This window comes from Parus major, chromosome 6, assembly GCF_001522545.3.
Source record: "Parus major isolate Abel chromosome 6, Parus_major1.1, whole genome shotgun sequence".
In the NCBI taxonomy this organism is placed as follows: domain Eukaryota; kingdom Metazoa; phylum Chordata; class Aves; order Passeriformes; family Paridae; genus Parus; species Parus major.
Genome location: NC_031775.1, coordinates 5,593,154 through 5,611,896, shown reverse-complemented (window position 1 = coordinate 5,611,896; position 18,743 = coordinate 5,593,154). Strand labels below are relative to the sequence as shown.

General features: G+C 42.4%; 1 protein-coding gene across 3 annotated transcripts; it reads right to left on the bottom strand.

Annotated features, from left to right (window-relative positions):
• Window positions 1-50: 50 nt before the first annotated feature.
• SLC16A9 (solute carrier family 16 member 9) lies at window positions 51-18,525 on the bottom strand. 3 transcript variants are annotated; one of them, XM_015632898.1, is made up of 7 exons: window positions 18,507-18,525; window positions 14,429-14,475; window positions 12,750-12,978; window positions 4,785-4,928; window positions 3,803-3,898; window positions 1,291-2,193; window positions 51-956 (listed from the first exon to the last, which is right to left on the bottom strand). In XM_015632898.1, exons 3-7 carry the CDS (start codon window positions 12,943-12,945, stop codon window positions 778-780), a joined length of 1,518 nt encoding a protein of 505 aa, XP_015488384.1. In that variant the 5' UTR covers window positions 12,946-12,978; window positions 14,429-14,475; window positions 18,507-18,525; the 3' UTR covers window positions 51-777. The 3 variants fall into 3 exon arrangements, with proteins under 3 accessions (XP_015488384.1, XP_015488381.1, XP_015488383.1); XM_015632895.1 differs by lacking the exon at window positions 18,507-18,525 and adding an exon at window positions 17,686-17,805; XM_015632897.2 differs by lacking the exon at window positions 18,507-18,525 and adding an exon at window positions 17,741-17,762.
• Between the last annotated feature and the right edge of the window lie 218 nt (window positions 18,526-18,743).

Below are 18,743 nucleotides of genomic sequence, written 5' to 3'. Positions count from 1 at the left end.
TCCAACCTCAATATAAAGATTATGAACTTGCATAACCAAGTCAGCATTTCTTTTGAGGTTTCAACAATCACATTTATTCCTTGGTTTAAAAGGTTTTGGTTCAGTTTTATCAACAGGCTTCACAAAATGTGCAATATTTATAAACATGGTTCTTAGTCGCAGTGGTAATAAGAATCTTTACTTTCATCATAATGTTCACTTCAGTTATGCAATGCAACACAAGGTTGATTTTGTTTCCCCTCTTCTCCCTCCCACAATTGGCACTTAATCATAAATTGGAGAAACTTTAAAAAGACAAGAAAGTCTAAGCATGATGTTAAAAACGCCTTGCCATAGTATTACATTTTAATAAGGCAAATTCTTATTTTGTAAAGCCTAATTGTGCAACTTTGAGACCTATAGAAGGTGGCAGAAATGCCAGCCTTCTCCTATAAAGAGCAGGCCTTCATTTTTGCTTCAAAGTGTTCACCCCTCCATACCAACCCCCCCTTAAAATAAATGTACAGCTGATAATACAGCAGAACATCCCCTTTACAGGGTGAAAGGAAATTACAGTAGACAAAGGCTGAAAACATGGTGCATAGTACACAAAATCAGACTGTTTTGAAAAACAGCATTAAAAAATAGAAATAAAAGAAGAAAAAGGAACTGAACAACAAGCAACAATGGAATTTTTCTAGTGGAAAGAGGATTTGTGGGTTTCATAAATAAGTGGAAAATTACTAAAATACTTTGCTATATAATATAAAAAGGCGCAAAGTGTTTTCCAGTTGTCACCTAAGTGTTAGATGCAACTTTGTAGGAGTAAGTGTTTGGAGGCAGTTTGGAGCTCTGATTGGTGCAGGCATTCCAGCAGGGCAGCGCTGCCAACAGCAGGAGAAATCCTCCCAACAGGACACAAAAGCCACTGAAATAGAAAGCAGTATCGTACTCCTGCGTCCAGTCGTAAAACCAACCTGAGGGTGGGGATAAGAGAAGCACATCAGTGAAATGTAACACAGCACTGATAATGTAGAGAAACAACATATAAATTAAAAAACCTCCAACAACAAAATAAAATGAAATTAAATAGGCCTAACCTAAAATACTGTTTGACCACTTAGACATTAAATGTGTTTTTCCTCAAAGCCCTATTACAAACACAATCAGCCAAACAGCCTTTATTTTTTGCTGCAGATTTTGATTTCATCATTCCATTATTATTATTATTATTATTGCATTATATGCAAAAGCATTCTGTCCAGTTGTGACAAGCTCATGTTCAGTTTATACTGTCCATCTTGCCCTTACCTACAATTGGTGGTCCAAGGCTATTTCCAAGTCCAGCGAAGAACATCAGTATCCCATAGGCATGAGTCAGTTTCTCAATCCCCACAGTCTTTGTTGTTACATACGGAAAAATTGACCAGTTCCCAGTCAGAAAACCCAAAATCCCAGAAAGCATCGCTAATGTAAGGTAACTTTTGGCAAATGGAATTGCAAACAAGGCCACTCCTGTCATTAATAAGGTAGTTACATAGAGATATAAAGTGTTAACCCACTTAAAATCTGCCAGTATTCCTAAAATAAGTTTGCCAACAGTTGTCATAATGCCAATAATGGAAATAAGGGGCATATAATAGTCATCCTCACTAATGTTTGCACTTCTTGCTACGTCTTCCATGAGCAGAGAAGGAGGAAATCCACCAATATCAAAGAGCAAGATAGCAACAAAGAGAGCTGAAAATACTTTGTTCTTGAAAAGAACCACGGTCTCCTTCCAGTAGGTCAAATAGAGCTGCCACTTCCTTTTGGCGAGTTGCTTGCAGAAGTTTGTCTGTTCCACAACTTTCTTTTTGTAAGTGTCTTTCTCATTTATGTTTATTGAGCTCAATACATTCTTATTCAAAATGCTATCCTGTTTGCAATCAGGCACATTGTTCACACTTTTTTCATCAATATAGCCCTTTTCAAGGATGCTAATGTTTTCTTCAACAGTCTTTTCATGGTAAACAAAATATTGATCTGGGACTTTGTCTACACACATTTTATCTGGTGGAGGAGAACTGGACGATTCCAAAGGTCTCATTAGACTGCCACATGCTAATATATTTAGAGACAGGGCACCAACTATTAGCAGACACCCATCCAGTCCATACAGCTCAATAAGCTCTCTTTGCAGTGCTGCATATATAAAGAGTCCAACACTTGAGCCTATAAAAGAAAAATAAGTTTGATTTAAACCAAGAGCATTCTTCAATTCTAACAAAATTCCACAATTCAGCAGCTATGAAGACACTAGCACAGGAATGGTAATTCATTTGTGCTCCACTCTCCCAAGTTTGATGAACTGGTAAGTCATCATCCCTCCTGAAGTTACAGTTTCTTTATTGAGTAGCCACTAAATAAAAAAAAAAAATCTCAAAATATCTGAACAATTTGTGACAAATAACACTAGCAGACACTTTATAAACAAGCAGTGTCAATACCATATCTTTACCATATCAATACCATAATCCTTGATTAAAAATATCAAAGAACTATTAAGCCACCCTTCTGCCCTTCATTCATATACAAGTATCCCTTCAGGTACCATTTCCAGTTAGCACAGCTAGAATTTCCCACTCTAACATTTTGCCCTTTCTTTTCTTTGCTGTCACCTTCCTCCTCCCAGGCACAAACAGACCAGGAGTTCACCTCAACGTGCCTCCTAAAAGCAGCCCTTGACTGCCAGGTGTTTAAGGAGCAGGGTTTGCCTGGTAGGAGTTTACTCCAAAGGCATTTCTGAAGCACTACAGGACCAAACATGCATTTGAGAAATTTGGCCATTCAGAAGAAAACATTGAAGAGTGAGAAATTACTATGAACACAAGCGTTAAATGCAATACCAGCACTTTAAAGAAAAGGCTCGTGGTTGAAGTGAGCGCTTATCCATTTTAACTAGTGGATGTCCTCTCACAAACACAGAACTTTGGTTTTCAAGTCAATTTAATGACAAACTTTAAAATTATTTACTGAAGATTGTCTCTAGGTTATATTCAAGCCATTTATATACTTTGGTGCTAAACACAGGAAAAATCAATTACAAAATCCATGCCTGTTTTGCCTTCCAGGTACTAAAATTAACCAGGGCACAATAAGATCAGGCTTTTAGGCAATCTACATGGAATCCAAAACAAAACCACTGAAAATGATCCCAAGAAACATATCTGCAGAAGATTCTCTTTACTCAGCTTGTGTGGATGTGGTATTAGTATCTCACAACACTGGCTGTACTAATCCTGCATCTCCTCAGTGACATCTACTCAAGTAAAGAGGTCAGAGCAGACACTCCATGGCACACAGAAAGCAAGGCATGGGACAACAGCCATCTGTTGGTTCCTACGTGGGCCATTAAAAAGTGTAAAGGTACAGCTAATGTGAGGTAGTGGTGATGCAGCATTTATACCCTGCATCTCCAATCTCTTTCTTGCCTCTGATCCTGGGTAAGGATAAAGAGAAAAAGAGAACTCTAGGAAATGTTTCCCCTCATTACCCATGGCACCCGGCCCAAGCTACATGACTCTGCTTTCACTTCAGTGAATATCCTTTCCTCATCCATATTGATCACCCATAGCACAAACCTGCAAGTGTAGTTACTGTTTTATCTGAAGCCTGAGTTTTTCTCTTCATTGATACTGATATTTTGATTTAAGAAAGTAGTAATTTTCTTAAGTTACTGAGAAGTAACTGAGAAAAACATAACCTTCTGGTTTTTATTGCCAGGGTAACAGTGGTTGTATCAGAGTTGAGAAGCTGGAGAGAATGACAATTAAAGTCCTACCTGTTGAAATCAGACCCAGCGCAAGGCCTCTGCGTTTGTCAAAATACTGGCACGTGATGGTAACTGTTGCAGTATACAAAAGGCCACATCCAAGACCTGGATAAAAAGAGTTAGATATAAAACATGCTACATCCTTTTAATTAAAATTAATTCCCCTTTGTTACCCCGAAGGTGTTGCCATCGTGTGCCCTGGTTACTGAGGTACCTTTTGACTCCGGCTCAGCACAGGGCAATCAGGCTGCCTGCACGGTCCCACCTCCCTTCCCCTGACCATCCCTGGCTGCTGAGCCTGGGTGGAGCAGGCTGGGTTTGAGCAGCTCCCCAGCCAAGTTCTGTGCTCTGTGGAAGGGATACAGGGCTCTGAGCCCAGGGCTGGCCCCAGAGCTGGGCAGAGCTGCCTCCTCGTGGCACTGTGCCCGGCCAGCACGACGCCGGGGCCCCGCTGGCAAGCGAGGTGCCCAAGTGCCTGACACAGTTAATTTGATAAGCCACCCATAGCAGCACAGAGGGGCAGGTCATCACCTGTCAGAACAGCGTTTTCATGCCTCTAGCACAGCATTTTATGTTCAGTCAGATTATGTGGAGAACAACATTGCTCCCTAATGATCTCTAATTTATCAAATTAGAATGAGGATGTGACAAAAATCCAGATGAGATATTACTCCTTTAAGATTGGGATTTCATGCCAGCAGAAGACCTGTTCAATTCCAGTAAAACCTCAGCTTCTCAATCTCTAACAATCCTGTCAACAGAGGACAAATCGTTTTCAAACCCTCATGAACATTTACATTGTTTTATCTTTTAATACATGGTAACAGCCAGCCCATGCAACATCCCTCCCTGCCCAAAAGTAAAGTATTCCTTGAAAAATCAAGTCCTAGACTATCACTGCCTCTGCAAATCAGTTTTCCATTTTGTACTCATAAACCAAGACTCAAAATAATATAGACTAAGTATCAAATTAAGGGAAGGTGTTTCTTACCAACAACTATCCCATATGAAACATATAGGAAGTATATGTTAGGTGCAAAACTGCTCATCATGAGGCCCCCAGCCACCATAAAGCCACTGAAGATAGCTACTGGTCTTGCTCCAAAAGATGATACACATATACTGCAGACAGGACCTAGAGGAAAAAACAGGAAAAACATTCCTAGTAAACACCAGCACCAGGAAGAACTTCTTAAAAAGTATCAATCATATCAATCTGTAGAAATGTTTCTTATTACAACTATTTAAATGTATAATTATATTAGATAATGATTCAGAGTACTCATCTTCACAGGGTTCTCTAAAGCAGTCAGTTATAAAAATATTAAAGGTCAGGCTTGCAAAATTTTTCTCAAGAAGAAACTGAACACTAAGGCCATGAAAGGGTCCTTGGCCTGGGAGAGAAAGAGCAAGTGAAACATTCCTTACACGTAGGAAGATACAAAACATACTGGACTGTAACACTGTCACCACACAACCAAGGTGTACAAAGGTTATGAAAAGAATCTTAATCTTGAGACATGAAGCCAAGGTAGATCATCAGCCTGGCCTTAAGCAAACAGATATTTTTTGACAGAGCACAAAAACTGTGTTTCAAAAATGCAGTATCTGTATTCATCTTGATATGCAATTTATAAGACTGAAATAGGAAAACAGTAACTTGGGATCATAGTTACGGTAAGAATGCCACCTGGTGCTTACACAGAGGGAATATCTGCTGGTATACCAGACAAGGACAAACACCACTCTTCCCTGATTTTCGAAGGAGTTAAAAATCCGCTAGTCAGGTGTCCTACCAAGGAACCCTTCACTACCTATATCCACTTCTCCTGTAAAACTACAGAAAATAAAAGTCACTTAGTGGGAGCAGCCAGACCAACATTCAGGTTCATGAGGGGTTACTCCCCAATATTTCTCAGTTCTTAGTTCTCTTAGTTCTTCAAAGCAAGAACAAAGTGAGGCAGAATTCATACCCTGCCTCTACTCAGCCAGTTCTCTCCTCACAGGAATCGTAGAACAAGCACTTATTTTCAGTTGTGTGACCTGGAATACACCTTCCAGTCTAAAGTAGTGTGCAAGCTTGGTGTCCTGCATAAATAATCAACCAGCGAGGGACTTGGCTTGCAAAGACAACTTAACTGAAACCCTGCAGTTTCAAACCTTCATACGTAAACTTAGATATTAGCCCCATTTCTAAACTCAGCAACTCTGAGACTAGAAGTTAGATACACAGATGAATGTCATTATTTAATACAAACAAAACCACCTCACAACACTTACATCTCATTGAAGTGATATACAAGCACACACCGTGGTCGATTCAATCTGCAAAAGCAGTAATTTTGGAGTCTGCCATTTGTCAAGGTTAGTGCTCCCTGACTCATGTAACTGAGATTCCCAGCAGATGGGAGGTGAGCCCAAAAAGGTGATATGAGGTAAACTGTTGGAGCCTGAGGATGGTGCTTGCCTAGGTTTGTAGAAAGGAGCAAGCAGCTGGGAATGTAGGCAAGGTTTTCCTGTGGTTGCCGGCCACGGGACAAGCAGTTCTGGCAGGCAGGAGCAGAGATTCGTCAGAAGGTGAAATGATCCTCAAAGACAAGGCAGGCCAGAACTTTTGCCCTACATTAGAACTATCTGCCCAGGGAACACGAAGGGGGGTGAGTCTGAGCTGGGGCTTATCCAGGCAAAGAGTCAGAGTTACAGAGGAATCAAGAAAATATTCCAGGAAAGAAAGGTTTAATTGGATTTTGGAAGCAATGAAGAAGGAAGATCTAAGCACTTGCTGCTTCTCAAGAGTCAGCATGCTGTGGGAATGAAAGCTGGCCAGCATAACCTGGGCAGAGTAACATGCTGAGAACAAAAGCTGAGAGCATTAGATTGTTGCTGATTCTTTGAATTAATTACTAGAACTGGCAAACTAAGATTGGTATGTTTCCTAAAACCACGGGATTTAAAAATGAACAAAGGATCGACTCTGTATTACATAAAGAATTCTTCTACACTAAAAGAACCAAAGGTATAGTTACCATAATGCAATTAAACAGAGGAATGTGCATTCTTTCTATTCTTTGTTTCTGACCTACTACCTTACTACAACAAACAGCATTTCCCTTCCACCTGCTGTCTATATTTTGACACAGTTGCTTTCAGATGGTCTCTGTCCAGTCTGGGGTGGTGGTGCTAGTACAGACACCACTGACCCCCACTAAAGCATCTGAGGTGAACTGGACTCTCTGACCCCAAGCCAGAACAAGAGAGACACAGAGCTGAAAGATGTGGCTTCATAACCTGACAATGACATCTCCACTGGAACGTGACCAAAAGCATCCCTGACAAGGCCCAATGAGATGCTCTTCTAGCTTCTCCCACTTACAAAATCCCAACGGAGAACAAAGAGTACAAAGAGATCTTTTTGCTCTAACGTGGAAAACAACCTTCACAAAACTGAAGGACCTGTAAGCTCAGTATTAATCTAACATCTCACACAGCAAGACATCTGGCAACTCAGCAACAGCCCTGTTTATAAGAAGGAGCGCCAGTGTAAGCACTAATATAGTTATTAAAGGTCTCTGAGTTGAGCAGAAAAACAGCTCCATCTTCACACCAGGCACGACTTTCACACTGTTAGAAAATGAGTCACAAAAGAAAATTCCCCTGACAGCCAGCATCTTTGTCCTTTCCTGCCTCCTTGCACTGCTTCCCTTTCTCTGTTTCCTGGCACTGGCATTTTTTTCCCACAAGGCACAGCACCTTCAGTTATTTCCATGGTATTTGCACAGGAGTTGACTGTACACAAACTTGTTATTCTTTACAGATATTTAAAGCACAATGGATTCAAGGCAGTAAATTCTAGTAAAAATCCAGCTTCCACAGAGTGGGACTGAGACCTGCCCTGTGGATTTTGCTGAAAGTGGGCATTCTGAAGAATGCAGGAGTCTGCATAGAGCCACATAGGAAACAGATCTTCAGGCAGCATAAGGGTTTTCATTAGCTGACTCTCACCATAATATCAACAACATAAAAAAAAACCCCAGTGGCAATCTTCAATAATAAGCATGAAAATTAGCTTTTAAGCCATCGTTTTGTTCAGTTTGCCAGCAGCTCCAGGGGCTAGCACTGGAATCAGTACAATATTTGATGACATTGATAAATATTAACCTCTTTTACAAATAAAATCCCTAGGGCTTTTTCCTTTCCAAATGATGTATCTTAAAACTAGACCAAACTCAATCAAAAAAAGACAGCAGCACAGTTTATTGGAATGACAGCTAACTCTAGGAAGAAAGATTCAGCACAGCAACAGACACTGCTCCTCTGCACACAACCTGTCATGGCTCGCAGTCAGCAACACAATTATCAGGGGAGCAGTCAACAAGATCTCCAGACAAAACGGGAAGCAGCAGCAGAAGGAAGATTGGTTTTCACAGAAGATCTTCATACAGAGAGATCAAAGAAGAAGAACACCTAGGAGGGATCATTTGTACATTGGTATTTTTATTCAGATTATTTTGAATTAAACACTTTACCCTCAGTGAGACCTGGATGTGTCAGTGAGTCTTTCCTGAGACATGAAAACAAGCCACCTGCTGCACTCAGGAACTTAAACCTACAGAAATGTGCTGACCTCCTGACAAGTACAAAGTTGTTTTGTTTTATGGATATCAAGAACTAAAACTTTTTTCCTCAATATTTTCACATAAAGTGAAAAAATCCTGCAAAACAACACTCCCTCCCTCCAGTCACTAATCTCAAGGGTTCTCCCTCCTTCACCCCATACACAAAACCTTTTCCTAAACAAACTATATTGGACAACTGAGTTATTTTTCTTATCACCAGCATTAATCTGACCCACCCTACCTGGGCATCTGTCCGAGCTGGTTGAAACTGTGGAGTAGAAAAAATGGTCATGGACTGCATGTAAAATCCACTGGCCAGAATACAAGAATACTTTTTGTGTATTAAGTGCATTTCTAAAACCTGGTTATAATAAATATGATGTCCTCCAAATGCCTGTACTTTGGATATGAATATAGATCAGAAAAAAACTTTTCATACTGGGCAGCAACTCCAACTCCCACTCCCAACTGATTGGAAAGACAGTTCCCATCTAAAAAAAGTTGTTATATGAACTGGGCTTCTTTTCAGGGGAATCTTGGGGGCACCTTCTCCCCTATGCACAAGCTATTTACAGCTTCCATACTTTACAGTGGAAGTTGTATGTATGGAAGTGGAAGTAATGTCTCTGTGAGGTTTCTGTCCAAAAATATGTAGATGATGAAAAAGCAGTTATAGAGTAGTGAAACTGTTGTTTGAAAACACAAAATTAAGCTTTTTAAACATCTAGCACTGAATGCCTCAGATCAGCAGAAACATTCCATCAAATTATCAAGGCATGCCTTTCAAGAGAGAATCCTCCTTTTGTTCTCTCCACTAATGAAGGGAAGTAGGAATGGAGACATGGCTGGTGTCTTCTCCTATGCCAAGGACTGTGAAGTCAACTCTTAATATAAACAGCTGTGGTGCCAATTACAGGCGCCAAGTCTTTGTTTTGCTTTTAACAAGTGTAACATGGATCAAATTTAATTTCAGGCTCCAAATGGATGCAAAATTAAGAACACTTGGTGTAGAAGAAACACATGATGTTCAAGAATATATATAAATATCCTCCTCTGACCTGTTTTAGTAAGGGAAACCTACCAAGCTTTTTCAATTTCTTCCTGTCAAATAAGCCCTGGAGCCATGTGCCACAACTGTCATAGCCTGACCAATATTGTAACACCTAATTCTGCAGAGGAGCTCTCACCTCTGCCCTCTACAATAACACTAATGCTTGCTAACACTGTTCTAGGCACATTTCTTCTACTGCTCTGTAAAGTTTCATCAGAGAAAGTCATAACCCAAGTCATCCTGTGAGGAAGAGCTCAAGCAGATCCCTGCCCTGTTCCCTTTCCAGCTGATGAGGTGAACGGTCCAGCTCAGGCGGGACACTGGCCTTAGCAACACCGCCTGTGCTGCGAGCAAAAGGACAGAAATCGAACACCAGGTGCCCAGGAAATGGATCCAGATAAACAAGGTGCTGTACTGGGTTTCTATGTCTCCAGTCTAAATTTAGCTCTCACATAAGTCAGAAGTAAACATTTTAGAAAGGATACCAATGCAGAAAACATGAAAGTGTTCCCCAGCATCAGCTGCTTAAAAAAATATTTCAGACCACAGGAACACATGGAAGGGGAGAGAACAGAGAAACTTTTTCTGTGCCAGATGCCATACACTTCTTCCTGGGTTTGGTGAAATTACAGTACTAATACATCAGAGTCACTGGCCCTAACTTTCTCTGTAATGGAAGCTGGTGAATGTGATTGCCAGTGCTACCAATGAGAAAAGTCTTCCAAGAAAATGGACACTGATTTATTTCCTGTCTGTGGCTGCTGATCTACCATAATTGTCATTCCTTTTCCAGTCTGGCATCTACAGCTTTAGAAAGGTGAAGCTGAGGAAAGCTCACAGAAGAGTCTTAATGGCTCTCCAGTAGAGCCTTAATTAAAAATGTGGAAGTCTTGGCTAAAAGACTGTATCAAGTTACAGGCTTTAAATAAAAAAATTAGAAGTAATTTGATTACATTCTCTAGACATCCATCACACTAATCAAGGGTCACTTCAAAATATAACATTTAAAGATAATGTTATTTATCAGCTGAAAACTAAAACTAAACAACTTGTATCGTAACATTGCATACCTTTAAGGAGGAAATTTAGATTTATCATTAGGGTCAGATCCCAGCTTGACAAACAGTGGGATTTTTCATTTCATGATTTGTCTTCAGTCAACTCTGATAACATCAATGTAATTAAAAGACCCTTCCTGTACTTTCTTTTCAAGGCATAAAAGGTAGGAATGATTATTAAGCTTCTAAATAACAAACTGAAAGAATAGAATCACATGGACAGATAGCATTCCTCCCAACTTGTCAAACTGTCATTTAATCATTCCATATCAAAATCAGTCACAAAAGCACCTTTGATTTGTATTATTCATCACAGGACTTACCATTTGCTGCTGTCATGGTTTAACCCCATAAACAAGCTATGCAGCCACAATCTCACCCCCCCACCAGCAGGAATGGGGAGACTCAGAAAGGTAGAACCTGGAAAACTCCTGGGTTGGCATAAAGGCAGTTTAATAGGGAAAGCAAAGCACAGTTTGCATGCAGGCAAAGCAAACCAAGGAACTCATTCACTGCTCCCCATGGTAGGGCAGGTGTTCAGCCACCTCCAGGAGAGCAGGGCCCTATCACATGTGACTTGGGAAGACAAATGCCATCTCTCAGAAGATTTCCCTCCCTTCCTCCTTCTCCCCGCTGTTTATATACTGAGCAGGTGACATGACCATCCTTTTGGTCACCTGGGGTGACCTGTCCTGGGTGTGTCTCTTCCTGATGTCCTGTGTACCCCCAGTCTCCTCATCAGCCTGGCAGCAGGAACAGCAGGAAAGACTTTGGCTCTGTTAGCCCTGCTCACCAGTAAGAAAAACATCTCTACATATGTCAATTCTGTATTCAGCACATACCCAAAACACTGCCACTGAGAACTCTACCCCAGCCAAAACCAGCACAGCTACAAAGCACACTGCTGAGAATTGCTCACAGTAGCAAGACAGCACTAAAATCTGGAAACTAGCATGGTGTTGACATAAAGGAAGGGGGACTGAGACTCTTAATAGAGCCAGAGACTTCTGGTCTCCTACAAGTTCTCTTGAAATTTCCTTCTGCCTAGTTTTTCCTTCAGTAATTACCTTGCTTCTCCTTATTTTCCTCCCACTTCACTCTTTCATTCAAGTTTATTTAGCTCTTGATAAACTTATAGCAGGAGTTAATACCCATAACACAGAAAAATAAAAAAAGCATGATGGAAGAGCAATTGACAATCCTTTACCCACTTACATCCTGACACTGAATACAGTCTTCTTGTGGCTAGTGATCCACCTGCCTTTGCCCATTTGTCTTCTGCCCAGTGATTAAAAACCCTAACACAGGTGTGACACCGGTATTTGATCAGTTCCAGGGCCATACAAAGCAGTATTCTTTATTTGGGTCTGTATTGCTATTGGAACATCAACTTTCTTTTGAGGAGAGTTTCCTCAGGATCCTGAGCTGCATTTTGTCTATTAAACCATGTTATTGTTTTTGCCTGTAGCAGCTGCCATGCTGACAAGCATTTTTTTCCAGATCCAGCAAACAGACAATAGTTCCTGTGGTGAATCTTTGAAAAACAGAAGTTAGTGATATGACCCAGTAAATGGGCCTGATATTAAAACAACAACCTAGGAAATGTCAAGGTGAGGTTTTATTTTCCTAAAACTTTGTTGTTACTCTGCAAGTGACAATGTCTTGATAAAGAAAAGCTTCCAGTAAAGTTTCTTTATTTAATGCTACTGTTACCCATAACTTTCCAGCCTTCAAAGGGATTTTTTTCTCAAATAGAGAATGCAAAGAAGCCCTCACCCACTCTCACTGGTAGATTTATTGCTAGAGCTGAAAAATTAGTAACTAGTTTATTGACTTTTTTCCATAAAGCACTTGAACATTTCAGGCTAACAGTTTGCTCTGATTTTAAGACAATAATGTAGATGTTAGTCTTGAAGTCTCATTTAAAAAAAAAAAATATTGCATCAACAAAATTACCGTTCAGCTTCCCAGAGCGTGGCTTTCCTAGTTTATTCAAATACAATCATTTTGAATTTTCTAAAGGGAATATTTTCATTGCTCTTTTATCATTATATTGCTCTGGTTTATGCATAGCGAAACTATAAATGTAATCTTCTTACCCATCTTGACCTAAAACAAAAATGCAGAACCCTCATTTGCAGCTATCTTTGATGCAATTCCAAAAGCACACACAGATGAAAGCATCAATTGGAAACATTTCAGTTTAAGATAGATACTACTTCTGCACTTACTGGCAAGCAATCCAATTCCATTTGCTAGCGATCCAACCCAAGCAGTCTTGCCTTTCCCTTCTCCAAAAGCATCCAGCCACTCTAAATACAAGACTCCCACCGCCAGCGGTGATCCATAACACAGGAACTGGGTGAAGAAGGAAACTACAACAATCACCCAGCCCCAGCCACCATCTGGTGGCTTCCGAAATACCATCTTGTCAGCTGGGTGCAGAGGCAGAGGCAGCACCTGTGCAAACAAAACCCAAACAGAGCAGAGCGTTAGAAACGTGACTGACCACGGGCTGCGAGCACAAGGGAGCTGTGCAGAGAAGGGCACATCCAGGCAGAGGCTGGCTTCAGCCATTCTTCTTGAACAGCTGCAGCACAGCACACAGGCAGTGAAACTGGAGCTGCCATACTTGCACCTCTGCTATCTAATAGAAAGACAGCACCCAAAGCATAATAATTTGTACATATACCCACACTGTATGACAGAAAAGCATTTCATTTGCTGAGTGCTAAACAGGCTTTGTGAAAACTTCAGGCAATAATAACTGCCACGGTGCAACAAAAGAGCTCCATAGTCATCTGCTGTTAAAACCATGAATATCAAGAAAGGAGCAAAAAATCTTTACTCAGTTCCCTCCTCACCACAGTGTCTTGCCATTTATTTGGTGTTTGCCACAAGATAGTGTACTCTGGGAGGGGCAGATCAAGAGGAAAACTGACATTTTGGCAGTAGTAACAGTTAAGTACTCTGCTCTGTCAACAAAACTATGTGTAGAGAGCTGCATCCAAAAATCACTTCTAATAAATTTAGTGAAGTGAGCTCTAAGTCTGTGTAAAGGTGTGGCTTATATGCCAAGACATGACAGCAGCAAACATGCACACAAAAATCTGCTATAACCTGTTAGAGTGTCTGCCCTCTGTGCAGTTGGCATACATGAACCTTCCCCAAACTGGCAATCACTTCCTGGACTCCAGAAATACCACCTTGCTCTTTTGCATGGCACAATCCATCACCTGTGTGTCTATGTAACCCACCTCCCTCACATCTTCTCAAAACTAGCATGTGAATGTAGGGATCAATGCTTATAAAATTTAGCAAATTTAGTCGGTTTTCCAGGCTACATTGCTTTGGAGTCTCTCTGTGTACACAACCAGCCTGCCCTCCCTCTCTACAGGGTGCAATCTGCCCAAGTGATGATCACAAAACACAGAGCTCCTGGCTCTGCCACTAACTCAATATATGATTCTAAATAGTTTTATTTCCTTCACCCTGGAAGATAGAAAGAGGTAAGATCTTACCCTGTTCCCTTCATGAAATATTCTCAAGGACCATCTCCACACTGAAGCTTAAGCATTAAGACTGTTGCAGTAACAGCTCTGCTCTGGGAGACTCCCAAGAGGCAAAGCAGAAAAATAAATGTATTGCACTGCCTTTTTGATTTAGGAACCCAGAGGAAATGGAAAAAAAAATACTGCTTTATAAAAGCAATGGGAAAAAAAAGCAGACAATAATAGAATTCCCATTTGAGTTCCTCACACCCTTTTCTTGGGCAATTATTAAGAATTTACATGGAAAACTTAACAAAAACACTACAGTATAAAATTTTGAGGAATTGTATGGGGACATGAAAAAGGGGAGTTCTAGTTTACAGATACACTTAAATGTTACTTTGAGGGTAGATACTCACAGATGATGAGTTGGTTTCCTATAAATGTACCTTCATGTGACAGCTACCTGCAGAAAAAGAACAAAGCAAGTTTTCAGCCAATGTATCACTGCAACAGTTAACACAACTCCGAAAAAATGGTGGTTTCACATGAAATTTCTTCTTTTTAAAATCTTCTCAGAGGAACTTCAGAAGCAAACAAGTTATCTCAGTGGAGAAGTACTGATCCCCTGCAATTAATTAACATCTGACAGCAGCCTTGAACCCTCAAATAGCAAAAACATCGCCTACCAATGTAAAATACATCTTGACATCCTGGGTCCTTTGGGAGTGATTTACAAGGTTAATATACTGACTGTCCTTGAAGATACAACATTCCAGTTACAATTGTTACAAAGTGACTTGTTTCAGCTCTGACTTCCTCACTCCAATGCCTGTTGAGCGTCCCTTGATCCTGCGAGATGCAAGGGTGGCAGCTGGGATAGACACAAGTCATAGGCACTTTCCTATAATATCCTTTACACAAAAAGGGATCCCCGTATTTCTACATTAAATATTTGAGTTATTTGAATCTAGTCCCCAAGAGCTGACCTATGCATCTCTCCATGCATTAAGTAATTATCACTTGGTTTGTTTTGTCCCTGCCTAGAGGATAAAATAGTGGAAATAAGTAACAGCTTTAAAAGCAGACAATGAGACAAAGAGAGGAAGCTTTCAGGAAAATTCTACAATAATGGAGGTAGACAGTGAATAGCCCCAACTCCTATTTGTTTAAAAAGTAAACTTTAGAAAACAAACACATTTTAGCTGTAATATTGATCTCCATTATATCAATGCCCTAAAATTTGGCACGAAGACAACCCTTGAGTTCAGTTCTGCTATTCTAAACATTTAATGGGAAGGAAGCAAGGACTGGGCAGGAGAGGAAAAGAGTTTTTGTAGTCTTAGATCACGTAGTCTCTTCTAATAGAAACACTATAAACCTCTGGATTAGTTTGTCACCTGCTGCAATGCTGCACAGTATAATTTAATTTAACCAACTGCACCAAATTTACAGCAGTAAAAGTGCTGACCTCCTACATCTGGACAACTCCTATTTTGCATCACAGATCTCTTTTGCAGCTTTTAGCCAAATAGCAAAACTTTAAGCGTCGAAACCATCTCTACTCTCTGAATGTTCCAAACCATTTACAGTCCACAAATGTCAAGCAAAAAACACCATCATTTCCCCCCTCAGAAATCATCCTCAGAGGAATAACAGATCTATAAAATCCCAGTGTCTGTTTTTAATGATCTGACTTTCCCTTCCCTTCTCCTCCCTTTCCTTCCCTTCCTGTTTTTCCAGGTTACTCCTTAACCTCATACTGCTATGTGCCTGATACTTAGACTGAGATATATTCAAAGACCCCTGAAGGCTCAAGGCCACAGTGAGCAGGGAGCTGCCAGACCTGCATGAGGAGCCTGTTCCCCAGAGCCCTCTGCTATGATAGAGATGTCCTGGACAACAAGGTACAAGCCACTGCTGGTACCATGGATATCAATCCACTTCCTATTGGCACATTATTTAATTCTTCTCTTAAAGTGCCAAGTTGTACTGTAATATCTCGGTAGCAGGGAAAAGAACTGATAGTGAGAATTAAACCTTCACTTGCATGAACATCAAATCTCTGCATCCACTTGGGAAGGATTCAAAGCGCCTTCTACTATTCTCTGTCTCTGTAGAAGGAGGACACAAACTGTAAAGATAAATGTGGACACCAAAAATGAAGAAGTAGAAGCCTACACAGAAGGGAGTGAGGGGAGTCAATAGTTCGGGGTTTTTTTCTCAGAAAACCATCCAGGAAGACTTGGCTGATCCTGTTAACAGATAAACAGCCATTCAAGGTTCAGGATTCAGGTGGGAACAGTTTCACAAACCTTCCTGTTCACTAAGCCTAGAGATATTGTTCCAGGAAGCCAAATTAAATTAAAAATACTGAAAAATAGACATGAAGCATAAAGAATTGAACAGTAACTAGAAATTTGGTGAGAAAAAGCTTTTCTGTGAGTTGTACTCACTGAGAATAAGAATCAGAGGAGGAGAGCTGCTTGATGAAAGCCTTTACCAACCACAACAAAAAGAAACCCTAGAGAAAAAAACTGAACAACAGTGTCAATGTGAAAAGAGAGAAGTGTCTGGCTGCAGAAATTTGCTTTGCTCTGAGCATTATTATCACAATACTGAACTCCCTTCCTATAAATCTTAGAATTTGGCTTAAAGATGACAGATGAGCACAAAAAAAGACATGAGTACCACTGAAACTTTAGCCCTCAGCACAACAACTTGTATTAATCTGTGGCAAAGGGAATCTTGAGAAAGACAGTAGCAATGTGATTGTTTCCAGCTCTTTGTGCAGCTGGAGCCCAGGGAAATGTGTTGCTTTCTGTGAACAGCATATGGCTGCAAAGAAAGCTGATGTCAGCAGAAACACTTCGTGATTAACACTGGACTAGTTAAGTTTTGCAAGGCACTGCTACAAATCAAGAATGGTACCAGCCAGAAAAGTAACATTGCTCATTTCAAGCTGAATCAGATTTCTTGTAAATTTCTATTTATTTTTCAGGCAAGTTCTTGCAATTATCATCTGAAATTTCTGCTGCCCTTAGCTTGTAAGCAACACCTAAAGTGTGAGACTGGTGCATTATACTTGCTTTTAACATACCTGTCAAATCCAAACACCTGCACGTGTACTGATGCAACAGCATAAGCACTACATTAAATTCACTAAAAGATTTATCTGTACTTCCATGACATCAGATTTTAACCAATGTTCTAACTACAGGAGCTTCCTGTGTGACACAGAATATATACGTATTTATAGTTCTCCATATTCAGGTCTGCATACTTCTCACATTTCTCTACTTGCCGTTCTGTCAGTCAAGCAAGAGAGTTGTCAGTATCAAGGTTTCCTTCTATTTCTGATGGATGACAGAAGTGTGAAATTTAAAACAAAACACCAGAACTTACAAACAACACAGTAATGTTTTTCTACTCTGCAAAATTAGTTTACATTAAGAAGCATCAGTGGGGCAGCACATAAACCAGTCAGCTTTGTACAAATTTGTCAGCTCAGCGGAACCAGTCCTACCTGTTTCCAGAGCCTCACTGCTCCAGAGCAGATGGACCCCCCACCCACCCCAACAGAAGTACAACTTCAGCGTCTATCGGACACTAGCACGCATCCATGCAGGCAGATGTGAGCCGGCGCTGCTAGAAAACACCAGCCGACGTAATTTACCAGAGTCTCCTCTGCAAAACGAGAGCACGATGTGTCCCGCCTTAACCATCACAACCTGCGAGGGTTCCCTTCGGCATCTGTTCCCTCGGTCCGTCCGTGTCCCTTGGCCAGAGGCTCCGTGGGGATGGATGGCCTCTTATAGCCCCCGGCTCGCCTCGTCTCTCCCCACGCCCTCGGGGGACAGCCCACAGCCCCGCGTTACACATTGACGCCTTCCACCTCCAGGCCAGTTTCGACGGGAAGCGCTCATCCGCGCAGTGACGCGCATCAGGAGGGGACTGAAGGTCGTCCTCACCGTCCCGATGCCACACACTGTCCGAGCCACGGTGCCCCGCTCCGGGGCAGCCGCAGCCACCGAGGTGCCACGGGGAGCCCGCAATGGGCACAGACGGGGGCTGGTGGGCTCCCGCAATGGGCACGCACCGATGGCGACGGGCGCCCGCTGACATGTGCCCGCGGCAGGTGCTGATGTCGCAAACACTGCCCACCGGATGCCAACGGGGCACACCAGGAGGCACCACAGCCAACATGGAGGGGTGGTCGTCGAGGGGCACCGCAAGGGATGCGCTCGCCCCGGGTCCGCTCCTACTCCTTTTCCCGAAGCCTCTTTCCGAAGACCGCGCAGAGCACCCCTCCTGAACCCCGGCCCGGCCCTGCCGCCCCAGCCCCCGGGGCAGCTCCCACCGCAGAGCGGGGCCGGACCGGGCCGAACCGGGGGACAGCGGCCCTTGCGGGGGCTCCGGCCGGCCGCCCCCCGCCCCCCTCGCCCGCGCCCCCCACCCCCGAAGCGCGGGTCCCCCCGGGGGCCCCGGCCCCGTTACCTGCGGGCGGGCGGCCCGTGGGGCGGGGGCCCGGAGCCGCCCCCGGGGAGCCGGGGCAGCCCCGCATCGCGGCGCGGCGGGCGGGCCGCGGCCGGCACGAACCGGTTGTAACTCGGGCGGGGGAGGAGCTGCCGGGGGCCGCCACCGCCGCGGCCTCCGCCCGCAGCCCCGGCGCGGGGGGGGCTGCCCCGACCCCCCGCCCCTCCGGGCGGGCGGAGCGGCCGCTCGGCTCGGACT

Bases quoted from the DNA above. Each gene is read 5' to 3' on its own strand.
- SLC16A9 (XM_015632898.1), bottom strand. From the start codon at position 12,945: ATGGTATTTCGGAAGCCACCAGATGGTGGCTGGGGCTGGGTGATTGTT. The intron at 3,899-4,784 runs GTAAGAAACACC...CTTTTTATCCAG, and splicing joins TTCATATGGGATAGTTGTTG to GTCTTGGATGTGGCCTTTTG. The intron at 2,194-3,802 runs GTAGGACTTTAA...TTTCTTTTATAG, and splicing joins GCTGGGTCTGATTTCAACAG to GCTCAAGTGTTGGACTCTTT.